This window comes from Lontra canadensis, unplaced genomic scaffold (assembly GCF_010015895.1).
Source record: "Lontra canadensis isolate GAN:19392208 unplaced genomic scaffold, GSC_riverotter_1.0 scaffold14, whole genome shotgun sequence".
Lineage (NCBI taxonomy): Eukaryota > Metazoa > Chordata > Mammalia > Carnivora > Mustelidae > Lontra > Lontra canadensis.
The window spans coordinates 22933605-22958430 of record NW_022631008.1 but is presented as its reverse complement, the minus strand read 5'-3'; the positions used below and the strand labels follow the sequence as shown (position 1 = coordinate 22958430).

At 36.4% G+C, this 24826-nt stretch overlaps 1 protein-coding gene across 4 annotated transcripts in view; it reads left to right on the top strand.

The window, feature by feature from the left end:
* Positions 1–18542, top strand: part of ATG5 (autophagy related 5) — a 129119-nt gene extending 110577 nt beyond the window's left edge. For 3 of the 4 annotated variants that reach the window (XM_032858233.1, XM_032858234.1, XM_032858235.1), the window contains 2 exons: positions 35–152; positions 16217–18542. In XM_032858233.1, coding sequence (XP_032714124.1) covers positions 35–152; positions 16217–16353 — 255 coding nt within the window. In that variant the 3' untranslated portion in view covers positions 16354–18542. The remainder of the gene's footprint in view (positions 1–34; positions 153–16216) is intronic. The other variant, XM_032858236.1, reaches the window with a different exon arrangement.
* Positions 18543–24826: the final 6284 nt, after the last annotated feature.

The following is a 24826-nucleotide window of genomic DNA, read 5'->3' as shown; positions in this document are numbered from 1 at the left end:
ATTGTTTGAATTCTTTTTTTCATTTTTCAAATAGACAACAACCGAACGACCTTTCATTCAGAAGCTTTTTCGTCCTGTGGCTGCAGATGGACAGTTGCATACACTAGGCGATCTCCTCAAAGAAGTTTGTCCTTCTGCAGTTGCTCCTGAAGGTAATATAGTTAGCAACATTAAAACATTACTTATATCTTCTTGTTACTGAGGTATAACATAAGCATTCTGCATTTATAAATAACATTTACTGGTTACTTCAGGAAAATATTTTCATTATCTCATAGGAAACAATCTTTTGAAACAGAAGCACTTAATATTTAATTTATTACTTTATAAATTACTGACACTAACAAAATAAGGAATTGACTCTCTCTGGCAAAATAAAATAATACTACTTTTTAATTACTCTCTTACCACTCTGGTACCCTGGGTCTTTCATTTGTGGGTTCAGTTCTGGTAAATACTATTTTACATTTTGCATTGTGTCTCCTCATTTTAAAAGAATAAGAGATAGTAAAAAGAAATTTCTTACCTTTGGTTAATATTTTAAAGTTCAAAATACTGAATAACAGATAAGTATTTTGTTTGGATTTTCTACCACTTCTTAATGTTTCAGCATTGTTCGCTTAGGCATTGACATTTCACATGTGCAATAAAGAACTTACCTACTTCATAGTCCTCGTTTTGTAACTTAGGTTAAAGTTAATTTCCTGTAGGCAAAGGGAAAAACATAAAAATTGCTGAATTCTGTTTTTCTTAATTGCAATATTAGGAACACAAAGAAAATGCAGAAACAATAAAAAAAAGAAAAATCCTATCATCCCCTAACTCACAGAGCCCACAGCTGACACACACATGCATATGGACACTTGAGTATTTCGGAAGGGTGTGTATGTGTTTGTAAAATTGTACTTCCTGCCTCATCTTTCACCTAGCACAACATGAGCATAGTTTTAGTCAGTAAGAATACTTTAAATCTGTTTTTTAGGGCACCTGGGTGGCTCAGTTCAGCTCAGGTCATGATCCTGGAGTCCCGGGATCAAGTCCCACATCAGGCTCTCAGCTCCATGGGGAGTCTGCGTCTCCCTCTGACCTTTTCCTCGCTCATGCTGTCTCTCACTGTCTCTCTCTCAAACAAATAAATAAAATCTTTAAAAAAAATTTAAAAAAGAAAAAGCTGTTTTTTAAATAGCAGCACTGTGGTCCTTCATATCAATGTACTGTAATTTGATCATCACCCTATTACTGAATGACTTGCAATCATAGTTTTATTTGTTACCAGGTTATTGGGTAAATTTCAGTGGACTGTTATTATATTTATTAATATGTTATACAGACTTTTATTTGTTATATAGAGAAATATATATTTAATAATGTTTATTAATATAATATATTAATTAATATTAATAAAAATATATTTAATAATGTTAATAAAATAATATTTAATAATAAATATATATAAATTTAATAATAATTATATATATATATTATAATGCTAGGGTAAAAATGTTGACTTGGTATTTCACATACTGAATTCTTTTTTTGTGTCATTACCTGAAACACTATTTAGGATAGTCAAATCATGGCACAGTTAACATTTACTTGATTATAATACTGTTGATGAATCATAGTCTATCTTTATTGCTGTGTAATTTTAGTTTTCAGTAAGAGTTTCAGTTAAATAATTGTGCCTTCAAATTTTAGTCTTAATAAATTTATAAGTTGTACAGCTATCACCATAATCTAGTTTTAAAACATTTCTGTCACTTCAAAAATTCCCTTGTGCTTGTTTGCAGCTAATTTCTGCTCCTACTGCCCGTTGTAGACAACTGCTGGTCTGCTTTCTGTCTCTGTAATTTACCTCTTCTGGATATTTTGCATAAATGCAATCATGTGAGATTGCAACTTTTTTTTTTTTCCCACTTAGTGTAAAGTTTTTGGGTTTCATCCATATTGTAGCATGTATCAGTACTTTGTTCCTTTTTATTACTGAATATTCAGTTAGGTATGTATATCATATTTTGGGTATTTGGGTATTTGGATTGTTTCCAGCTTTTCACATTTATGTGTAATGCTGATATGAACATTTGTATACAGGTTTTTATGTGGACATATATTTACATGTTTCTTGAGTAGATTCCTGGGAATGGAATTGCTTGGTTGCACAATAGGTTTGTGTTAATTTTTTAAGAAACTGCTAAACTTTGGCAAAGTGGCTGCATCATTTTACAGTCCTACCAGCTTTGTATCCTTGACATATTTTTGTTTTATTATAGCCATCCTAGTGGTTGTGCAGTGTTATCTCTTGGTTTTATTTTTTATTTCTCTAATGACTAATGATGTTGGGTATGTTTTCATGTGCTTATTATTTGTGGATATATTTGGTGAAACGTCTGTTCAGATGCCTTTCTCATTTTTTCATGGAGTTTTCATCTTATTACTGAGTTTTGAGAGTTATTTGTGTATTCTGGATACAAGTTTTTTTTTTTCTTTTTAAGTTTTATTTATTTAAGTAATCTCTACACCCAACATGAGGCTTGAACTCACAACCCTGAGATCAAGATTCACTGGCTTTTTCCACTGAGCCAGCCAGGCACCCCAGGATACAAGTCTTTATCAGACATATGATTTGTAATTATTTTCTCCCAGTTTATGACATGTCTTAATTTTCTTTTGAAAAGTAAAAGTATTTAATTTTGATGAGGCCCTGTTAAAGTTTTTTATGTATTATCTTCAGTTAAATAATTTTTTAAAATTTTATATTGTTCCAAAACCAGAAAGTATATAAAAGAATTTATTGAAAAGTCTCTTGGCCTACCTATATCTACCAAACCCTAATTCAGTTTCCCTCTCCAGGGACAACCAGTATTGCCATTTTCCTGTATCTCCTTACAGAGCTATTTAAGTAAACTTTTATTTTTGAACAAAGGTTACAGAAATTTTCACTGAGAAACTCCTAGTAACTTCTATTGATTCAGGACTAATTTTACCATTCCATTTCATTTTCTCCAAGCCGTAAGGGTTGGTTTTTTGTTTCTCTTTTTAAGTCTCTTTAATGTCTATTTTGCCCCATTCTTAAGGATTTAGGAATATAGTTTTTCCATTTGAAGTATAATTAAGATATTAATCATTTTTATTGCCAACAGAAATGAGACTCATATACTTCCTACCTGTCCCATCTGCAAGCATTGGCTTTCAGTGACTCATTACTCTGTACTGTATTTTTCGTTCTTTTTTAGTACTTTGTAGTATCTTAAAGAACACTAAAAAATGCTTTTATCAACTAAGAGTAATTAAAATTACTTTATATGGTGACAGATGGTACCTAGACTTACCGTGGTGATCATTTCCTAATGTATATAAATGTTGAATCACTGTGTTGGACACCTGAAACTCATATAATATTGTATGTTAACTCTACTTCAGTTAAAAAAGAAAAAAGAGCTATTGAAATTTAAGTTTATATTGAAATAGCTACCTTACTGTTCTTTTTTTTTTTTTAAGAGCGTGAAGCAGGGTTAGAGGGAGAGAGATTCTTAAGCAGGCCCCACACCCAGCATGGAGCCTGACACAGGGCTCAATCCCAGGACCCGTGAAATCATGACCTGAGCTGAAATCAAGAATCAGTTTACGAACTGACCCACCCAGGTGCCCCTTTATTGTTCTTTTCTTATATATTTTTTGACAATATACTTTAAAAAATTTCTGTTATTTAAAATTTACTTCTTTATAAGAGTCTTGCCTAGGGCACCTGGGTGGCTCAGTCAGTTAAGTGTCTGCCTTCAGCTCAGGTCATGGTCCTAGGGTCCTGGGATTGAGCCCCATGTTGGGAGCAGGCAGCCTGCTTCTCCCTCTCCCTCTCCCTGCTGCTCCCCCTGCTGTTATGTGCTCTTGCTGCTGTCTCTCTTTGTCAAATAAATAAAATCCTTAAAAAAATCAAGTAAGATCCATGCCTACTGAACATCACAAAGAAACCCAAACCCTTGGAAGAATGTTCTGTAATGGTGTATGTCCCAGCCAGCAGCAAAATTAACAAAAACACAGAGTAATGAGGGGAGATTTACTACAGAACAGGAAGAAATCAGTTGGGTGTTAATTTTATATTTGACATCTTTAAAGAATCTTTAATTATAGAACCTTAAAGTTAATTTAGTTCAGTCTCTTGATTTCTTAGATGAGTAGCTAAGAGTCTCTTAACTTAGTTGCAGAACTAGGTTTAGAACTCAGATCTCCATCTCCTGGTTTGTTTGTTTATTTATTTGCCTTCGCGTGCTTCCATTTGTTTTCATTTTCACTTCAACTTTTTAACTTTCTTGTTTAGTTTAAAATAACATTTTGAAATGTTTGCTTTTTTCTAACTTTTTATTCTATGATTTATGTTTTAAGTACCGGATCTTGCCCTCATGCCCCTACAGTATTTACTGGTATGATCTTAGGAACCTCAACTGAACACTGTTGTTGTTTTGCCCATTTTGTTCTTTCTAATGTTCCTGTATATAATTCTGGCCACTTTCTTGTTGAACTTATAAAATGGTGGCTGTGACAGACATGAAAATAAAAAGTAATCAAGTGCTTTGAGCTGGCGCACTTTGTCAGAATGTACATTCTTGCTCTTTAGCCATTCCTACACCCAGATCACAATAATACATAAAAAATTAGTGTGGCCCTGCACAATAATGGCACACAGATTTGTGAAGTGTTTTACTTTTATAAAGGCTCTTTATTCTCTCCTGAATTTGTAGGCTGCCCAACCTGTACATCCATCCCTGGAGAATAGACAATGTGATTTCCCTTACATTTTTTTTAAGGGGGCCAGTGAGGTAGACACTCAAAACTGTAATCTACAAATCTGCCTTTTAGGCAATTTCAGATGCTATAGGAGGGTATGTTTGTGACCGACTTCTTCCTAGCTGTCGCATGCTTGCATCTACTGGAGTACACACACGTACACATGCTTCATTGAAATGATATAAATAGCATCTGTACTTTTGAGGTACTTTTGATAGTACCTTTCATACCAAAGGAGGCCACATTTCTAACCCCAGTATCTTATCTTTGGAAAAACTTGTGTTTGCCTCTCCTTTTGTAATCTCATACTGGAAAATAACCGTCGTTTCAGGATCTGTGGGGAGTATCCAAAACATCAAGTCACTGTTTCAGTAAAGATCTGTTTACTGTCTGGTTCATTACACCTGTGGTATTGACAAATGTGAAGCATTTTGAAACACCTGCGCCTGACTTCAGTTGAAAGCGAAAGACTGTAAGATTGGGTGTGTGTGGATAAGAACTGGCTGTCATCACATGATAAAAAGAGAAAGTACTTCATAAATGTTATGTGGCACCATTGTCGTCTACTCCTTACAACAAGTGATTCATGCATGAAGGAATTTTGCCTTATTTCATCATATGAAAGTAGAATGTGCTAATATTTATGAAGACGTGCTTTAGGTCATTGTTCTTGTGGAGTAACTAATGATGAGCTGCTTTGTGTGTTCCCTTTTTTGTTTTGTTTTGTAAGTGGCTAGAGGAGTTAGCCAAATTAAAGGTAACAGGAAGTAACCAAAGGTGAGCTCAGGTAAATTTTTTTCATGGTGTCAGCTGTAGTTAAAATGACTCAGAGCTAAGCTTCTGTACCAGACCTGAAGTGAAATACTTCTTTCTTTGTTCATTAAAAACAACTTACAAAAAAGTACCAACAAAAATTTAAAAACATAGCTGTTATTCTTTTACTTTAGAGAATACAAAATACCTATAAGCTTTGCCCAATCATATTTTATTTCCCAGTTTTCTAATGTAATATATAAGAACCTTCAAAGTTAGGCTTATGAGAATAAAAGTGTCCGTTTTTACTTTGATAAGTTTATGTCAGGGTTGTGGGTGATCAGAGCTGTCACAGTTGGGGTGGGGAACAGATAGAGTGTATGTGTAGGGAAAGGCTTACATTCCATGGCAAATCAGTGAAGGTTCCCAGCATCTCTCTTACCAACAAGTACAGCCCTGTGGCCACTTGGCTTTTTGCATTTCCATTTCTGCTTTGCTTCCTGGGAATTTATTTACTCCTTCAGACCCTTCCCGACTCCCATTTAACTTTTGGTTTCCATTTGATGTTGTGGACTTTATTTTTTGTCAGTCATTTCCTTTGCGTCATACTGACTTCTGGCGCTGGACACAGTAAGAGGTGTGAGACGTAGTTCCTGCTTTTATGAAACTTTGATACAGTTGGGATGGGCAGAAAGATGCCCACATGTGGTGTGTGCAGGAATGAAGATATGCAAAGAATTTTAGGAAGCCCCTGGAATTGTTCTTATCTATTCTGGATGAGGTAGTGAAGACTAAGCTGTCTTAAAAGACGAGCAGAAATTAGATGAAAAGGAGAGAACAGGTCAGACATACTGCCTGAGCACCATAGAAATAGAATCCCTCACCCGCTACCCAGGGGCTAGTTGCCAGGGGTAATACCTGGTCTAAAATGCTCGTCTAAAATTTCCCTACTCTATTTGCTGAAAGATTTTTCAACTTCTCTCCCATAAACGTGAAGAAAATTTTCAGTGATGTCAGAAATGTGCAGAAAGCACTGAGGAGCTAAGTGACCTATTTGCTTGGTTAGTACGTTGGAAGATAATGTCAACAACTGGGGTTAGGGGTAATTATACCCCATTTGGGTCATCTTAAAAACTTGTTACTTTAGGGGTATCTGGATGGCTCAGTCAGTAAGATTAAATGTCTGCTTCTCCCCCTCTGCCACTCCCCCTGCTCATTCTCTTTCTCTCTCTCTCTCTGAAAGAAATAAAATATTAGAAGAAGTTATATTGCTTTATTTTTATGAGAAAAACAGTGGAATAGTTTTTTACAAAATGTAAAAGAAGATGGTACACTCACCTTTTTCTCCTTCACTCTAACATAAGATTAGGTTGTTTATAAAGTGAATTAACTATTTGATGTTAAAGTTTTTTTCCAGACGTAGAGTAGTTAGAGAAAGAAACATCTAAATCTCATGTTATTCATAGGAGGCAGATCCTTTGAGTGTTAGAATTGAAGTTGGTTGATTGATACCTTGTGATTTGAGGCTTGAGCCAGAAGTGGCCACTTCAGTCGGTATGCTGACGCTGACCCCCCTCCATAAGAGGTGGTATTTCAGTTCTCAAATTCATGCCACAGAAACCTAAACCCTGCAAACCCCCAAATTGCATCAGAATGAGGGTTTAAGAGTAAGAACAATAGGTTTTTCAATTTCAGTACTTCTTTTTTCACTCATTTAGAGTTTATTTTCATTGTAGTATCCCTTTGTACCTTCATACTCATTTGGAAGATCACTTAGTTGTTTTTTTCTTTCTCTTTTTCTTTCTTTTCTTTTTTTTTTTTTAAAACAGATCCAGATTTCTTATTCTACAAAATAAGGATAATTCCTGCTACTAGCCTCATAGGATGGTTGTAGGGCTTAAACAAAGTATTTGTTTCAATGAGACTTCGTAATCATATTTTTCCAAGGTTTTACAGTTAACATCCTTTTCCTGCAGTTTTGTTAATTTTTTTTTTTTTTATAAATAACTGTTCTCATAGGAAGTTTATAAAATACTATTTTCTTGTTTGTTGATAATCCCACTCTGCACTCACAGGTACTTGACACTAGACGTGTTCACAGAAGGAATAAATTTATGACAAAATGTAAACTGATAGTATAACTGCTTATATATCAGATTATGGCAAGAGTTCTGGGCCACTGATTTGTACTTTTTTTTTTTTAGTAAATGATTAGCATATGCCAGAAATCTGACCCTGGCAAGAAAGAAAGAAGCTAGGGCATCTACTTAATCTCGGTAGCCAGCTCAATTATCATACACTTGTTAAAATACATTTAATGAAAAAAATCTTAAGGCAGAGGTGTCTGAAAGTGGTGCTCTTAGTCCAAGTTTTTCATTGAAGACCCTGAGCAGTAGTTCCCACATTTATTTGAAGTTTCAGCGGTCCACAAGTAATCATTGAAGGCCCATTCATAGCTCTGCTGAGATACTGTGAGTCTGGCCTGCTGCACTGGTCACTCGCCCTTTCAGTCTCATCCTGACACTCGCTGCTCTTCATTGTTCTCTCTCCCTCACTGGATGCATATTTTATGTGAAAGAATTATGTAGTGTCATTCACAATGGGAGTTCAAAAAGCTCTTTTAAATATAGCCCTCATGGGTAAAAATCTACTGTATTTAAGATTGAACAGAAGCAATTTGTTAGGCTCAGTTTAATCTTGGTACTTAAAATAGTTTCTTTTCTACCATCAAATTCTAAACTAAAATGAGTGAAATTCTTTGCCTTGACTGTTTTCACTCTCCCTTCATCTTTGTGCTTTTCCCATCACATAGACAGAATGGACTAATCTTGGTGATACAGAACCTGTTAATGACTTAGTCGACTGACATATGTCTTTTGTGAAGTCAAAGAAATAATAAACTGTTAATTTTTCTTATTCTCCCTGAGTGGAAGTTAGATTACTGTAACTGTCAGAAGATGCCTCTGATTTCCTCTCATTATTGTTCTTTATGTAAATCTCAAGAAGTTAAATGAATTAACCTTATTTTTTAAAAAGTGGGTGTAGACACTTGCACAATTAATATTTCATCTTTAACATTACAAAATGAAATTCCCTTAACAAAATAATAACACATGCAGGTGATTAAAAGCTAGTCATCTCTTCATTAAAACAGTTCTGTGAGACCTCATTCTGACCATATATAAACATTGTAATTACTGCTTATATTTTAAATAAAACAATGAGCTCTCCTGTAATTCATACTTGACAAATATTAATGGTTCCGATTACACTCAACCAGAATTACACTGGGTCATTTTATGAAAGCAGATCAAAAACATTTGAACCTATATTTTCAAAGTTTTATTTTGTTTTTTTGAGTTTAAAAGAATAAGTTTAAATTTCTAACTTTTATCACATTTTTATCTAATTACCAGGAGACTTTTAATCAGTTTATTAAGATAGTCTACAGTCTCTTAATTTAATACAATTATCTTTTAATTATTTAGCAGATTTTTTTTTTTTTGGTTTGAAGTTTGGTTTATGTCTTCCTCATTAAGAAATATAAAGATTATAAGCAAAAGTCCATGAAAGAACTAACATGGACATGTTTTGAAAATCTTATTTAGGAAGTTAAGAGCCAAGGCCCTGGGACTATTTGGGGCAGAAATAACTTTTAAAATATATAAAATAGAAAAGTTACACATGGAAAGAGATATGTGGTATATATTAACTGTGATATTACATGTTCATTAAGACCTGTACCGCTAAGTGAGTATAGATCCGGAAGAAGTTAATGTAAGTATTTTTAAATGGGTTTGTATTTCTCCGATAAACAGCGCTCTCCTTCTGTTTGTGATCATAGGATAAAAGCTCTGTAAGCTTGTATATGTTCATTTTTACTGCTACATCATGTAGTGTGCTCTTAAGATTGAGATCTCATTCCCCAGGAAGCATTTCTGTCTAAGATTAATTGCCCTTTTAAAATCAGCGTTTGATGTATTCCTTTGGTTATATCCTGGCTTGGTTTAACCCTCTTTGACCTGACCTCACTGACTGTTACTGCTGAGGCTGAGTCAGAATCCTTCAGCATGATGTATGCACTTCAGATTTCTGCCTGTGGTTTTTCATGTCGATGGATTCAATTAGTTGGCGTTTACTAATGAACATATCAGAGGTTAAAGAATTTGTCAGACAGAACAAAATCGTTCAGACTAGTGGTAATCCAGAAGCTCATCTCTTCATTTGTTTAAAACTTTTTCAGAAGTATTAAGTGTTTTCCCAAAGTTTTATCTTCAGCATCATACATTCCAAGATAACAAATCAGGTCATTTTCTGCTGAATTACAAAACATAAATGTGAAACCACAAAGCTAAACTCCGTGGTTACAGCATTTAGCCTTAGATTTCTGCTATTCCATCTTTACAGATATGTGCTAAAAAGATTAATTAGACTGAAATTTTCTGATTAAAGCATTTATCTTTGAAGATACACCATCCATTTCTTTAGCTTCCTTTAAATTCAAGGAGATTTCACATATTTAGTAATACTAATTAAAAGTAAAATTGAAACCCATGCATCTCTCTAGAATATCAGCTAACCTATTTTTAAAGACATTTAGGTCATATTCCATACTGAAAATTAGCCAAAAAATAAGGACTAAAATGTAGATCGAGATGGGGAAGATTTGAGCCATTGCTAATAGAAATCTCTAAAAGGCAGATTCCTCCTATATGGTCAGTTCTCAAATAATGATATATTTTTAGATGTATAACAAAGATCTTTGAAGTTTTTTCCCCATATTTGAATGTTCTCCTCTTTAAAGAAAAAATAAGAACATTACCTAAAATCTACTAAATAACATAACAGTAGTACAGTAGAGCTCATTTGACTTGTCAGTGATATATCTATATCTATATCTATATATATCTTGACTAAATATATACCTTGAGAGCACTACTAATTTAATTCAGAGGGTTTGCAGTGCTTAAGGAATTTTTTAAACTGTCATTCATTCTGTTGTTTGCATAATAATAGAGTTTTTGCATTTTTGTTGTCATTTTTCTTTTTCGTTTTTTTTAGCACATTCGTAAAATTTATGTGCCACACTACATAATAATGGGACTGAATAATTCAGAGTGTATATTTGCATTAGACCAAATTCTCACAGCCCTTTGCATGCTAATCACATAATCGAATTCATGGTTTTTATGTATCTTTTGGTACATCTTAGTACTGAAAAAATTACCTTATTACCATAACTTTTTATACAGGAAAGAATTACAATGAGTGTTTACTTCTTGTTAGTAAACCATGATCTTTTAAAAACTAGTCTTTTGGCTTTACTTACTCTATAAAATTTTCAACATTCTTGTGTTTTTAGGGAGTGAGCAGTAGGGAGAAGTGGGAAAGAAAGTCCCTAATTTCACTGGGTATCTACTAGTCCAAGCCTTGTATTGGGCTGTGTGCTGAGTGTTCTCCTTGGATATCCCACTTAATCTCCATGCCACCCTGGAGATTAGAATTCTTTTTTTTTTTTTTTAAATTTTTAAATTTTTTTAAAGATTTTATTTATTTATTTGTCAGAGAGAGAGAGAGTGCAAGCAGAGGGAACAGCAGGCAGAGGGAGAAGCAGGCTCCCTGCTGAGCACGGAGCCTGATATGGGTGGGACTCAAACCCAGGACCTTGGGATCATGACCTGAGCCGAAGGCAGACACTTAACCAACTGAGCCACCCAGGCATCCCTAGAATTCTTTATTCACAGTATGAGGGGAGGAAACTGAGACTCAGAAGATTAAGTGATTTGCCTAAGAATTAAAAACTAGTGAATTATGACAGTTTGAACCTGAAAGAACTATTGCTATTTAAGCATAAAAGACTAGAGCTCTAAGACCTGTTCATGATCCTCAGTTCTAGAACATGGTTTACAAACTGACCCATGGAGTCATATCAGGAATTAACCATGGCTTGTAAGTCAGCAAGCAGCAGGACTTGGGAGACACGCAATCCCACATCAACCAAAGCCACCCCCATCCTCCCCTGTATTATATGGCGACTTTCTGCATAAGATTTTGTTGAAGGAAAAATTCTACACCCTTATTATCATAAGATTTATTTAAGGGAATATTTATCCCAGAGGTTGATTCAGAAGGTCTGGAGCGGGTCCCAGTTTATATATAGATTTTTAAATCTCCCAAATGATTCTGATCATCAGCCAGTTTGCAAACCGTGGATCTACAGAGACTCCTTCATTTTATGTACACCCGGAAAGAGATCTGAGGCCTGCTCAGAGCCCTTCATGACCTGATCAGGAATTCAGCTTGCCGCTTCTGGGGTCATCTTCCAGTAGCACCTCCTTAACCAACAGTGCAGTGTTGGCCCTTGTTCCTTTCAGGCTCATTTATATATTTTTTTACTCTTTTTATTATTTTTAAAATTTTATTTATTTTGGGGTCAAGGAGAGGGGGAGAGAGAATCCCAAGGAGGCTCCATACTCCTGGCATGGAGCTTGACACCTGCGGCTCAGTCTCACAACTCTTGAGATCATGACCTGAGCCAAAAGTCGAGAGTTGGACACTCAACCAACTGAGCCACCCAGGTGCCCTCATGTCTCGTTTATATTCGGTATATCATTATATTCATGGTGTATATTTTGTATATATACACACTGTGTATAGGCATAATTTTTTATATATACATAAGAAGTTACCATTGTTTTAAGTTCATAATTTTCATTAATGACTTGTGTGGCTAATGCACATTTTCTTTTTGCTGCCATATATAATTCAACCAACATCTATCTAAATGTATTTTTCTTAAAATGTCACAAAACTCTAAAAATGTTCACTTTAAAGTAGATGCCAGTTAAGAATTGGGTTTGTTTTTATTAGGCTATTGATGATAATATAAAATTATATGATATATTTACATTTTTATCTTTTATAACCCTTAGATTTATAAGTAAGATAAATATAAGAAATGAAATTTTATTATATTCTTTGAGTTGATATATGATCTTTTGGGGTTTAATATCTAACTCTTAAATGAATTGAATTCCTCCTCTACCTAATGAAAATAGTGTCTCTGGTTTTATTTTGTCCTTTTCCTTAATTTACAAACCCAAAGTATTTATGAATGACTGTCCTTATATTTACAAGGTGAATTAAAATAATTAGGTTTAAAAATTGCTACGTGGACATTTTACAAAAAAATAATATGTGCTTTTCAAAAATTGTCAAGGTTAAAAAAGGCAAAATCTATCCACTATTAAATGCATGTGTGATTCCTGGACTGGATTCTAGATAGGTGAGTAAAATAATTAGGATAGTTGATAAAATTTGAAGTGATTACACAGTATTATATAAGTTAATTATTTTATTTTGATGACTATATCATGGTTATGTAAAAGAATATCTTTATTAGCAAGTACACACTAACAATTAGGGGGAAGGGGCTCAGTATTTCTTACTTTCAAGTGATTCAGAAAATAATCATATGCATACAGAACAATAAGGCAGATGGGCAAAATGTAAGCAGTTGATAAATCTGGGTGAAGAGGAATTCCTTGTACTACTCTTGGAACTTTTCCAGAAGTTTGAAATTATATCAGAATCAGAGTTACCCCCCTAAAGTGCTCTGTATGAGAGAATTTCATATAGAACTAGTTCACTTGATTACTGTTTCAAATGTTTACCTACTTTTAAAGCATCAGACTACTTTTTTAAAAAATCTGAGTGGGTGAGTTGTGGTGTAACATTTTTCTCCTGAGTCATTTGCTTTGTAGTGAGATATTTCTTATTCCCAAGTATTAAATTCTAGATTCCCATTTTGAAACATGAAAACATATTTACCAAAAACACAATTTACTTTAACAATGTCATAAGTGTTTCCCTTCTACTGTTAGGAAAACAAAAAACATCTTGCTAATTTTTCACTGCTTCGTTTTGTTAGTTCTGTTATTACCAAAACGTCTAGTCATGCTCTGTTGTCCTTTATGGTAGCATGAGTTCAGGTGATAGCATATATGCTTCTTGGCTTATCTGGAAACATTTTGACTTTTTATTATTTTAATAACCAAAACAGCCTTTATAGGTAGAGCTCTTCTACTTAGTAGTGCCAACCATCAGAAACTGTTCTCTACACATTAATTTTGGCAGTGCCTTCTGGTGGTGCCTTCTGCCAGCAACAAGATTATCCAAACATTTAACAAAAATGTTTTATCCAATAAAAACATTTATTAACTATTTACTAGGTGTTGGGCACCATGCTCGGCGCTGGGGTTATAGTGATGGATGAGAGGGAAACTTCAGTTAAGAGTTCCAAGGGAACTGCTATTCCATTCTGAGTATTGCTCTGGTGGCAGTTGTGTTGATGGGGGAAGTTCAAAAACAAGAAAGATGAATGTACACAGTTGAAGTATTTGGATAAACGGAGGCAGTGACAAAATATATATTCAAGATCTTAAACTGTTGAGTTGGGGAATATGATAGTCCTAGATGCATTTCCATAGTTATCAAGGTTTAGTTAGTGACACTTTTATGTTACGTATTGAAAGTGGCCCCAGTTTAAACCAGTCTGTGCTGCCTATTAGGGCTCTGAGAACGTGATTTATTAGGCTTGTTTTATAAGGTATTTGAATAGTGCATATGTTCTCCACCTTATGTTGTACAACACAGAATCCCAGCGATCCGATCCTTCCATAACAGGGTTGTTCTTTTACCTTTCAAACACACTGTGCATGAGTGGATTGTATGCCATACTGTATTTGCTCCCACATTTAAGTACTGCTTAAGGACAACATTTTGGATCATGAGTTGAGACTTGTTTCTCATACTCTGTTTCATGGCATCCAAAAGTAGCTCTGGCTTAAGGAAAAATTTTATAGATAAGGAACTCTTATACTACTGCTCTTTCATTTTTTGACTCAGTGCTAAGTAGGAGGAAGATTCTGAGAATATTAAAATATTTCAAAGAAATATACATAAGAATATGAAGAGAACTATACCGGAAATGTTTTCAAATATTCTAAGAAAGATTTAATGCACTGAAACCTTGGCAATCTAGAACTTACAAAGAATGAATCATTCCAGATAGCTGAGGGTTTGTCCATTTGAATACCAACAATTTAAAATATTCTCAGAGTACTAATACCATGCTTTCTGTAGTCTTCTGTATATTGCTAAATCTTTTATTTATAGATGATTCCCATCATTATGAAAATTAGTCATTGTATTAACAGTGATTACAGCTGTGTAAAAAGTATGTGTGGATTCAACAAAGATTATCAGAAAAATCAAAACATGAAAGCATTTTTTTTTAAGTGAGAAGCATTAGGAGGCGATGTCTTTTTCCAAAATTGCTTTCAAGTATGGCAGTGATTCAGGAGTTTGTTTTGGGACTTCTGCTCGCCTATGTTTAGGGTCGAGAGTGTGTTTGTTAGCTTTGTATATTTGGCATCATTTTATGAATTCTCTGTAGTGTTTTTGTGTATTCTTTTATGGTCAGTCTGTTGACTGTCACCTCCCAGGACCTGTGCTACTTCTAAGGGGGAGTTTAAATATTTCTTTAAAAGGGTCTCTTGTTTCAGATGTCTGCCACACCATTATCCTCATACCTCATCAGTCCACTTTGCCTGGATGTGAGAGTACTAGGGATGAACAGAGCAGAAAGGGGGGAAAGAGGGCATTTCCCTCTCATACTAGAGTTCCATGAGCTCCTTGTTTCCTTGACTCTTGTCTCCAGGAAGCTGAGAGGTTTAGACATTGTATTTTGGAGAGATTAACAGAGACAAACCAAGAAGTGTACCAGATGAGTGACACAGAGTTCTTGAAGGTTCTGTTTTGTTTTGCTTTCAAAAAGGGAATTTGGTTTTGCTTTCTTTGTTTTCCTATAACAACCAAGGAAATGGTTAGGAGGGAACTGCTGTTTACCCTACAAGTTGTCAGTACATCGTATCAGAATCATAAAAGACACACAGGGCACCTTAAATCTGTGGAAAATTTTGAATTTGAAAAAAAAGTGTGAATTGCAGCACACTTTTAATTAGCAAATGGGTGTTAACAGAAATCCCTTTTCATGACTCTAAAATAGGAATCCTGAGTCAGACTCTTAGTTCCTTCTTATTAGAACTGTAACTCCCTGTCTCTAAAACTTTGATACATATTTGAACAATTTGATTGAAAATTAACCTAGGGCTCCTCCCATCTGTTTCGTTAAACATCTTCCCAAACATTGATCTTATTCTTGATGATTTCTAGCCATATTTCTATTTTACATATTTTAAATATGTATTGACCTACTTCATACACCTGCCATATTTAATAACCATATAGTACAGTTTTTAATGTGTAACTAAAATAAATTTTGGTCAGTGGGTACAATGGGCTGTTTTCTTCACTATAGTTTCATTAACGTCAATCTTAGGTAAGCACAGTAATTAAGAAAGAATGAATACTTTCACATATAGCAACAGAATTTTTATCAGAATTCATTGCAACCCTCAGGTTTCTGTTTTGGGTGATACATATTGCAACATTTGAACTTTCTCCATGTCCACATTTCCTGCTCAGGAGACAGACCAGGTTTAACCTGTTAAAGCTGTTAAGCCCATTTACCTCACCAAGGATTCTCAAAAGGCAACAGATTGTTTTTTCTTCTGTCTTGACCCTTCCTGATTATTGTTGGATTTCTTTCCTGGAATAGATGGAGAGAAAAAGAATCAGGTGATGATTCATGGAATTGAGCCAATGTTGGAAACACCTCTGCAGTGGCTGAGTGAACATCTGAGCTACCCGGATAATTTTCTTCATATTAGTATCATCCCGCAGCCGACAGACTGAAGATCAACTCTCTGCCTGAGCGGAATCACCCCTAAACAGGATTTACCAGAGCATGTCACCCTTCTGCTTCAATCAGGTGTGGTGGAGGCAAGCTGACCAGAAACACTACTGCAAGCCAAACAGGAAGATGATTCCCTGTCAGATAAGGGCACTTGGGCTGGTCTTACTCTGCATCACCACTGCTTTCCTCCACTGCCGTCATTAAACCTCAGCTGCGACATGAAAGACTTCACAGGACCACTGCAAGTCTTTCTGTTTTCTTGTAAAATATAATGAAGCCGAAACCTTTGGCCTAAGAAGAAAATGGAAATATGTGCCACTCGATTTGTATTTCTGATTAACAAATAAACAGGGGTATTTCCTAAGGTGACCATGATTGAACTTGAGCTCGAGGGAGTGGAAACATTGGTTTAATTTTCTAGAGAATTAGACTTAAGAAAGTAAAAGAGAAATTCTGTTATCAATAACTTGCAGTAATTTTTTGTAAAAGATCCAATTACAGTAAACCCATCTTTCCTTAATGAAAATTTCGTATGTTTACAGTCTGTCTATTGGTATGCAAACAATCTTGTAACTTTGATAATGAACAGTGAGAGATTTTTAAATAAAGCCTCTAAATATGTTTTGTCATTTAATAACATACGATTTTGTCACTTTTCCAGTACTTTCTGACTCACGTACAGTAGTAGATCACTGTTTTTACTCCGTTGCCATTCAGGTGGGTCGTCATTGACATGGAATAGTTGGAGGACGTAGGATAACTTGTCTCAGGAGCCATCGTCGAATTTCTTGCTGCCGATTTTTTAAATCTATGTTCTTTACATGCTAAATGTTATCCTTTATCTTTGCTGTTTTATCACTGTAAGCCTGTCAAATCATAGTATGCTAACCATCCATATAAGATAATTCTGCTCTTCTGGAAAAAACCCAGTCCTTTCCAAGCTGGTGTTTTTCATTGGCTTCTGGTGTAATATTTCACTGTGGCCCCTGGCAGCCGGTCTTTGAAGTCTAAAGATTACCAATCTCCTGACTGTAGTAGCTTTTCCTCAACTTTACCAAAAATATTCAGAAGTTCCTGGAGTTCTTATTCAGTGTAAGGAAATTTTTGCTGCACTTTATTACCACGCTGCTGGGATTCAACCAGCCGAACATATTTGTGCATCGCACTGTTTCTTGTGAGCTTGCTGTCCACATGGACTGTCGGCCCATTTGAATATGCTAAAAGATGTAGTAGTATCTGATAATGGTTTTAGATACCATAATAAACATGAATGTTTTTCTTATAAAAAGTGTACGAATGTTCAAGCGTGAGCCAGCTAGTGCTCACTGCTTCCTTTTTCCTTTTGTGATTTCCATTGATTAATAATAGTGCATTTATTCACAGAACGAGATAAAGTTAGGCAAAGAGCAGATATTCTGGAATGGAATGAATAAACCTCAATCGAAAAGAAAAACAAGGTACCCATGTGAGAAAATTTGACATTGGCAAATGTCAATAAAATGGAAAGTGCCATTTTAGTAAAGGCAAAAAAAAATAATAATAATAATAACAATATTTGAGTTACTTAAGGACAAAAAACCCACTGACTTGTATTTTTTCAAAAGAGGTTGATCTGAATATGATTGTTCACATTAAAAGTGTTTATTCGTCTATTCAGTTTGGGGGTTTTCCCCCTTGATGTTTTGACAGACTGAAGTGAGCTTCAGTGAACAAAAAGGATCAAAATGCCAGGGAGTGCTAAGCTGTGAAGAAGAAAGCGTGGTAAGAACGGTAAGCCATAGTAGTTTTCCACAGACAAGACTAGTTTGAGGTTTCCGCAGCGGGCTCAAGCGAGCTGCTGATCTTTACTTCCAGATTTGAGAGTAAATTTTATTCAAGCCATTTCCCGTTGTTACTTGTTCATTATTACACCAGCATCATAACTGTATTACTCTGCTCTCTTCCCAGGTAAGTCAAGCCCCAATCCCCAGAGGAAGAATAAACACAGAAATTAGTACGGGCTTAAATAATCTATTTTTGTTTCTTTTTATTTGAATATTTAAATTTTATGGTTTATTAAAAAATTAAATAAAATTTTGTGTCTGTCATTATTTCCAGGAGTTGGAAATGAAATTTATATAAAGCCAGTTACCTATTGGGGAATTGATTTAACTTTCCTTAGTCTCATGCTTGTCTAAAATTTTCTCAAGTGAGAGATGCGAGGTGTAAGGAAGAACATATGAAAGAAAACTGGAGAGGGCCACAGACCTCTATATGCCTGTTCATAACTCACTCTTGGTAGTGACTCCCCCTAAGAAAATGAAAATATGTTTTAAAACTACTGGCATTGTTAACTAGGAAGGTATAAATTCAGCCTAAATAAAGTAAATAATTGCTTGTCCATCATAGTGTTGTCTTTCATTTGGATGACCTAAATTCTGACGATGGATAGAGTTGAATTGACAAGCACTTTATGTATCTAGAGACCCAAAGGAGCCTGCTCATAATTAAACAAATTTGCCCTCCCAGGCTCTAGTGTGGTGATGTCAGCCAAAGATGAACCAACAAATGCATTAGTCCTGCTTTGTCTCCGCCCGCCCCCCTGCCCCGCTCAAATGCAGGCTAGAAAGGGATTGGTCATTTGCTAAGAAAACAACAAACAAGATTTGATTTTGAATGGTAGTAACTTTAATTGGCAATCTTTCTAGGATGTGTTTGGTTTTTATAGGCTGTATGAGATAACTTTTTTTTTCCATTTTCAGAAACTTGGTTTATATGGGTCATGCCAAAGAATGACAGTCTCACTTTTTATTTATCGTACTGTTGATATTTAGGTCTGAGGTAAGCTGGGTTTCCTACAATGTGTGCTACCATTGTTGAAATAGAAGTGTAGACTCTTGGTGTATGATAGGAAAAAATCAACTGTGATGGGATTTGTAGTCAATCCCATTCATAGTCAGTGGGATGGAATCAAATCAGAATACTTACCTGTCTCTCTTGTGTTTGTCATCCTCCTAAGTGTTTTCCAAATTTATCCCCGTCCTGGTCTGAGACTATTAAAAATTACCCACAGGGGTCTTGGGAAGGAGAGAAGCATGCCTCTTTTCAGATAATTTGAGATTGAATGACACTTTATAATTACAAAAATTCATTTACCATGTAGCTTTATTTGACTGAAGAACCCTTTTACATTCTCTCAAATGTGAATTACAAGTCTGACTCTTTTTTTTTTTTTTGTAAGATTTATTTATTAGAGTGTGTGGGGGCACGCAGCAGGGGGAAGGGGTAGAGGGAGAGAGAACCTCAAGCAGACTCCCCATTGAGTGCTGATCCCAATGCAGGGCTCCATCTCTAACCCTGAGATCATGATCTGAGCTAAAATCAGGTCAGATGCTTAATGGACTGTGCCACCCAGGCATCCCACAAAGTTGTGATTCTGTATACCTATTAGGAAAAGTAATACTACTGTGGAATCTAGTAAGCATAGTCAACTTTAGAGTGTAAAAGGACTCAATCTTTAGATTCTTTAACGTGTTCATTAAGTCTTTAGGTTTTTAAGTTTAACCGAACTGCTCTTAACTGAGAACGTGTGAGAATGATCCACAGTGAGAATAAGACAGATCTGAAGATTTAGGAATGTCCGTATACTTTGACATAACCACTGATTTTTTTGAAAGTGATGGATCTGGCTTTCCTTCTGTAGCATCCCCACCCCCACTCCACAAGGATGAATAAAACACAACCAGGCTGTTTTCCTCTTTGTTTTCCCTGGTTCTTAGCAGAGTATCTAATAAATACATAGTTGTGCTTTGCAAATGAACATAAAAGAAGAAAAAATTAACTCGGGATTATTTAATGATACTTTAAAATCAGTATGGTGTTTTTCTGCCAAAAATACCCACTATAAAAATAGGAAGAACCTAGTTGTTTAGAAATCAACATACAAAGTACAGTTGGTTCAGGTTTGCATTACTGTGAAGACTTGCTGACTCAAACCAGCTACTTTCAGTAGGAACCACTGTGGATCAGATCCTTGCGTCAGTCCACATTCATTTTAGTTGCAGAGTAGACCACAGGACACAGCTTCTGTTTCTACATCACTCTAATTTAAGCAGCCCCTAAAGCTGGAGCTATTCTCATCAAGCATCTGGACCTATTTATTAATTTTGACCTTTTCATAGATGAGTGGTTTGTGTCTTGCTTTTGCCTCCATTCTTCACTTCTGAAAATGTAATACATTTTTAGCAAGGAAAATGTGTTAGACCTGGGAGCAAGGTAGACGGTTAGGACCCTGTTCATGAAAAGCTTTAAGAGAAATATATGGCTTTCTATCTTTCATATTGAGTGAAAGAAGATGTCTGCCTGCTTTAGAGAGTGTTACTTAGAAAATGCTGTCTTTCCCCGCCCCCATAACATTTACTGTGCTTTATAATAAATATCTGTGTGAAATTTGTTTCTCACAGTGAGCATGAACTCCATAAGAGCAGAGACCAGGTCTGTCTGGTCCAGTATCGTATTCCCAAGACCCAGCACTGTACCTGAAACAACGGACTGTACTAAATACTTGTTGAGGAAAAAGCTGTGTGACATATCTCCCTTTCAGAGTCCAGAGCACGTTGCCATACGAAAGGCACTGAGAAGTTGTAAGGTTATGAGACTGAGTGATCCAGCATTTCCCAAACTTTTTTCACCCTAGAATTCTCTTCCCCAGTACCGAGTTTGAAAATGCTACGTTGAATCACTAGGTCATGATGATCTAGACTTTATAACAGAAGGCTTATTCCTCCTATTCTGTTTGAAAGAAGCTCCGAAGCTTCTGACTCCACAAACAAAATGTCGCTAGTCTGTTCGTTCCTTCCTACAGATATGCCCCCTTTTGTCAGTGTCGCTCTTAAAATTGTCAGCAAGTGCGTCGTGAGTATCTACTACCTGCCGAAGTATGTGCCGGGCGAGAATGCAGTAGCTGGGAATTCATAGTGCCAGGACTGGGTGGGTGGTCAGCTGCTGTAATTTGGCAGGGCACATTCAGAGTTTGATTTAGTAAAAGGGCTGGGAACTGTAAGTCTCTTTACAAAATGTTCAAATATAAAAACTAAGGTAAGTGGTCAGTGGATTGGAGAAGACTCACTTCTCGGTTCCGAGGTATGAGTTAAGTCGGAATCAGAGGTGAATAATGGCTCTCAAGGAGCCACCATAAAGCTAGCCAAAAGAGCCACGGAGCTGAAATGTGGCCTTCTAGGAAAATAATCACTACCAGTCCCAAAGGGAATGCCTCAGGCCAAGCAGAGAAAGCTGGCTCCAGGGATAGGTTGCCCTGGCATGTGGAGGGCACTTATGATTTCTAGGGGGATACTGTACTTGTGTGGGATGGGTAACTTTTTGTGTTGTCTAGGGGACATTTTCCAAATAACAAGTTGCTGAAAGCTTACATCCATTAACTTAGCTGTTGATATTTTTATTCCTCAGAACTGTTGGTTTTTAGCTTTCTTTTCCAGAGAGAGTAACCTATTGGTGACCTATTAACTGTATCTGATCCATTTTGTGCAGGCCTAGGGAAGAATTTCATCCCCTGACTGCTGGCCTTTTTCTGGGTATGCCTTCTCAACCACACGTCCTTAAGCACTTGGTCATCCCTAGTGCCCATATTTCTTTAGCTCCTTTTGTCGTGGTTCTGAAATGAATTATCATGTAATATAAATTATCAGTTTATCCTGAGATCTCTGATCTACTGTGATGATGCTAATATTCAGGTGTGACAGAGAAAGACCTCTGAAGGTATCCATTGGAACCGACTTTAGCAGAGAGATAGCCAAGTCGTGTGTGTGTGTGTATGTGTGTGTGTGTATACACATACATACAAAGATCATGTGGAGCAAATAAAAAGTTACTTTTGGGCTGTACCATTAGAGTTTTTAAAAAAATAGAAACCTCAGATAAGTTGTGATTAGCAATAGTCCAACCCAGATGTGTGGTAGACATCTTTCATTTTAGGCAGACCAAAACACACATGGTAGTTTTTCAGAACATTTAGGACATCTCATTAAAACCAGTTTTTAATTGCTAATTCTGTATTAGTGTATTCTCCCAGATTTTCTAGAATTCCACGTAATTCATTCATCTATTCAAACACTGAGTAAATAAGGTCATGAATGTTCTCGGAGGAATCCGACATGGTGTCTGATCTTAAGGAACCTCTAAGAGAAGAGAAGACAAAAATAACAATAGAACATAATAGTTGGAAATTGCAACGAGAAAGGCACAAATAAAGCACTGTGAGAAAACAGAGCTGAGAACACTGATGTACGTGGAGCTAACCGGATGGTAATCCTGCAGGACCTCTCAGAAGCATGTGGCAGTTGTTGATTACACCTTCATTCTTGAGACACTTTCTTCATTGGACACCACACCCTCCCGGTTTTCCTCCTACCTCAGCCCCTTTCTCGGTTTCCTTTGATGATTCTTCTTGACCTCTGTGTTGAAATGTCTCAGGGCTCAGGCTTTGGTCCTCTTCTCTAGCTACAGTCAATAATGAGTTCATCCCATGGTTTTTGACACCATCCATGTTCTCTCCCATATTAACTTCTCCCATGAGCTCCAGACTTAACATCCAGCCACCTGCTTGACACCCATTTTAGATGTGTCATAGACAATTAAAATTTTATTTGGTCAAAGCAAAACTTCTGACTTTCCCCTCAACCTGTGCCTCTCCCACTCTTTCCTATCTTAATAAACACTGCCCAGCCCCAAAGCCTATAACCTATATTTTTACTTCCTTTCTCCTCTTCATATATGTATCTATCAGCAAGTCCTAGTGAGTCTGCCTTAAAATATACCCTGGATATATTTATTTCTTACCACGTCCACCATTACCACCAAAGTCTAAGCACCTGTCATCTCACTTGGACTACAGCAGAGCCTCCCATCTGGTCTCATTGCTTCCATTCTTGCTCTTTTTCAGTCTTCAAAGTTTAACGACCTTCTCAAAACATGAGTGACATCATGGCCATTCCTTGATCAGAATGTCCCATTGCTTTTCTATGCTACACAAAATAGATCTAAAATCCTTACCAAATTCTGCTAGATCTGGTCCCTGCTTCTGACCTCATCGCTCAGGCTTTGCTATTTTATTATGTCTATACTGACCTCCTAGCCCTTCTTGTCCTCTGACTATGGCAAATTCATTCCTTTAGGGACTCCGTGTATATATGGCTATGTAGTTTATAGTTAGTGAATGTTTACAGTGTCCCAGAGACTGTTTCAAAAATTAGCTCATTTAATTTCAAAGCTCTAGGAGATAGTTAACTGATAGTATCCCCATGGAGAAACTGAGGCATGGGATAGTTTAAGTAAACTTACTAACATTATGAGGTGAGTATTAGAGCCCAGATTTAAACGCAGGCAGAACGGGCCCAGGATCCACTTGCTACAGTAGTCTTGGCTTTCTCACAACAGAATGTAAGCTTAATACCTCTAACAGTGCCCGACACATGACAAGCCCTTATTAAACATGAATGCATGCGTTTCTGTAACATCTGAGTAGGTTATTAAAATCTTCACTAAGAAGACTTTTGACCTGGAGCTTAAAGGGAAATTCTTTCTCTAAGAAATTGGAAAGCGGGGTGCATGGGTGGCTCAGTCAGTTAAGCACCTGATTCTTGATTTCAGTTCAGGTCTTGATCTCAGGGTTGTGGGGTCAAGCCCTGCCTCAGGCTCCACACTCATCAGGGAGTCTGCTTGAGATTCTCTCTCTCTCTCTCTCCAATAAATATTTTTTAAAAGATTTTATTTATTTATTTGACAGAGAGACATCACAAGTAAGCAGAGGGGCAGGCAGAGAGAGAGGAGGAAGCAGGCTCCCTGCTGAGCAGAGAGCCCAATGAGGGACTCGATCCCAGGACCCTGCGATCATGACCTAAGCTGAAGGCAGAGGCTCAAGCCACTGAGCCACCCAGGCACCCCTCCAATACATTTAAACAAAACAAAACAAAACAAAAAAAAATTGGGAAGAGAGGGAAAGAAAGTGACAGTGAGTCAGGTAGAGCCACATGATAAAAGCTCAGGGAAAACAGCCAACTGGGCTGGAACCTGTCACTTGCAGGAAAGAGGGAAAGATAAGACGGGAAAGATATGTTCTGCTCTGACAAGGTTAGACAAAGCCTTGTGTACCATGCTATGGAGATGAGATTGTTTTTGGTGTGCTATAAGAGCTACTGAATTTTTTTTTTAAGATTTTATTTATTTATTTGACACAGAGAGAGAGATCACAAGTAGGCAGAGAGGCAGAGATAGAGGGAGAAGCGGGCTCCCTGCTGAGCATAGAGCCTGATGCAGGGCTCAATCCCAGGGCCCTGAGATCACGACCCAAGCCAAAGGCAGAGGCCTAACCCACTGAGCCACCCAGGTGCCCCAATATTTTTAGTAGGCATATGTTCAGAGCAAATTTTGAGGTGATTATGCTGGTGGCAGTGTGTTGAAAGGGTTAGAACAGGCTGA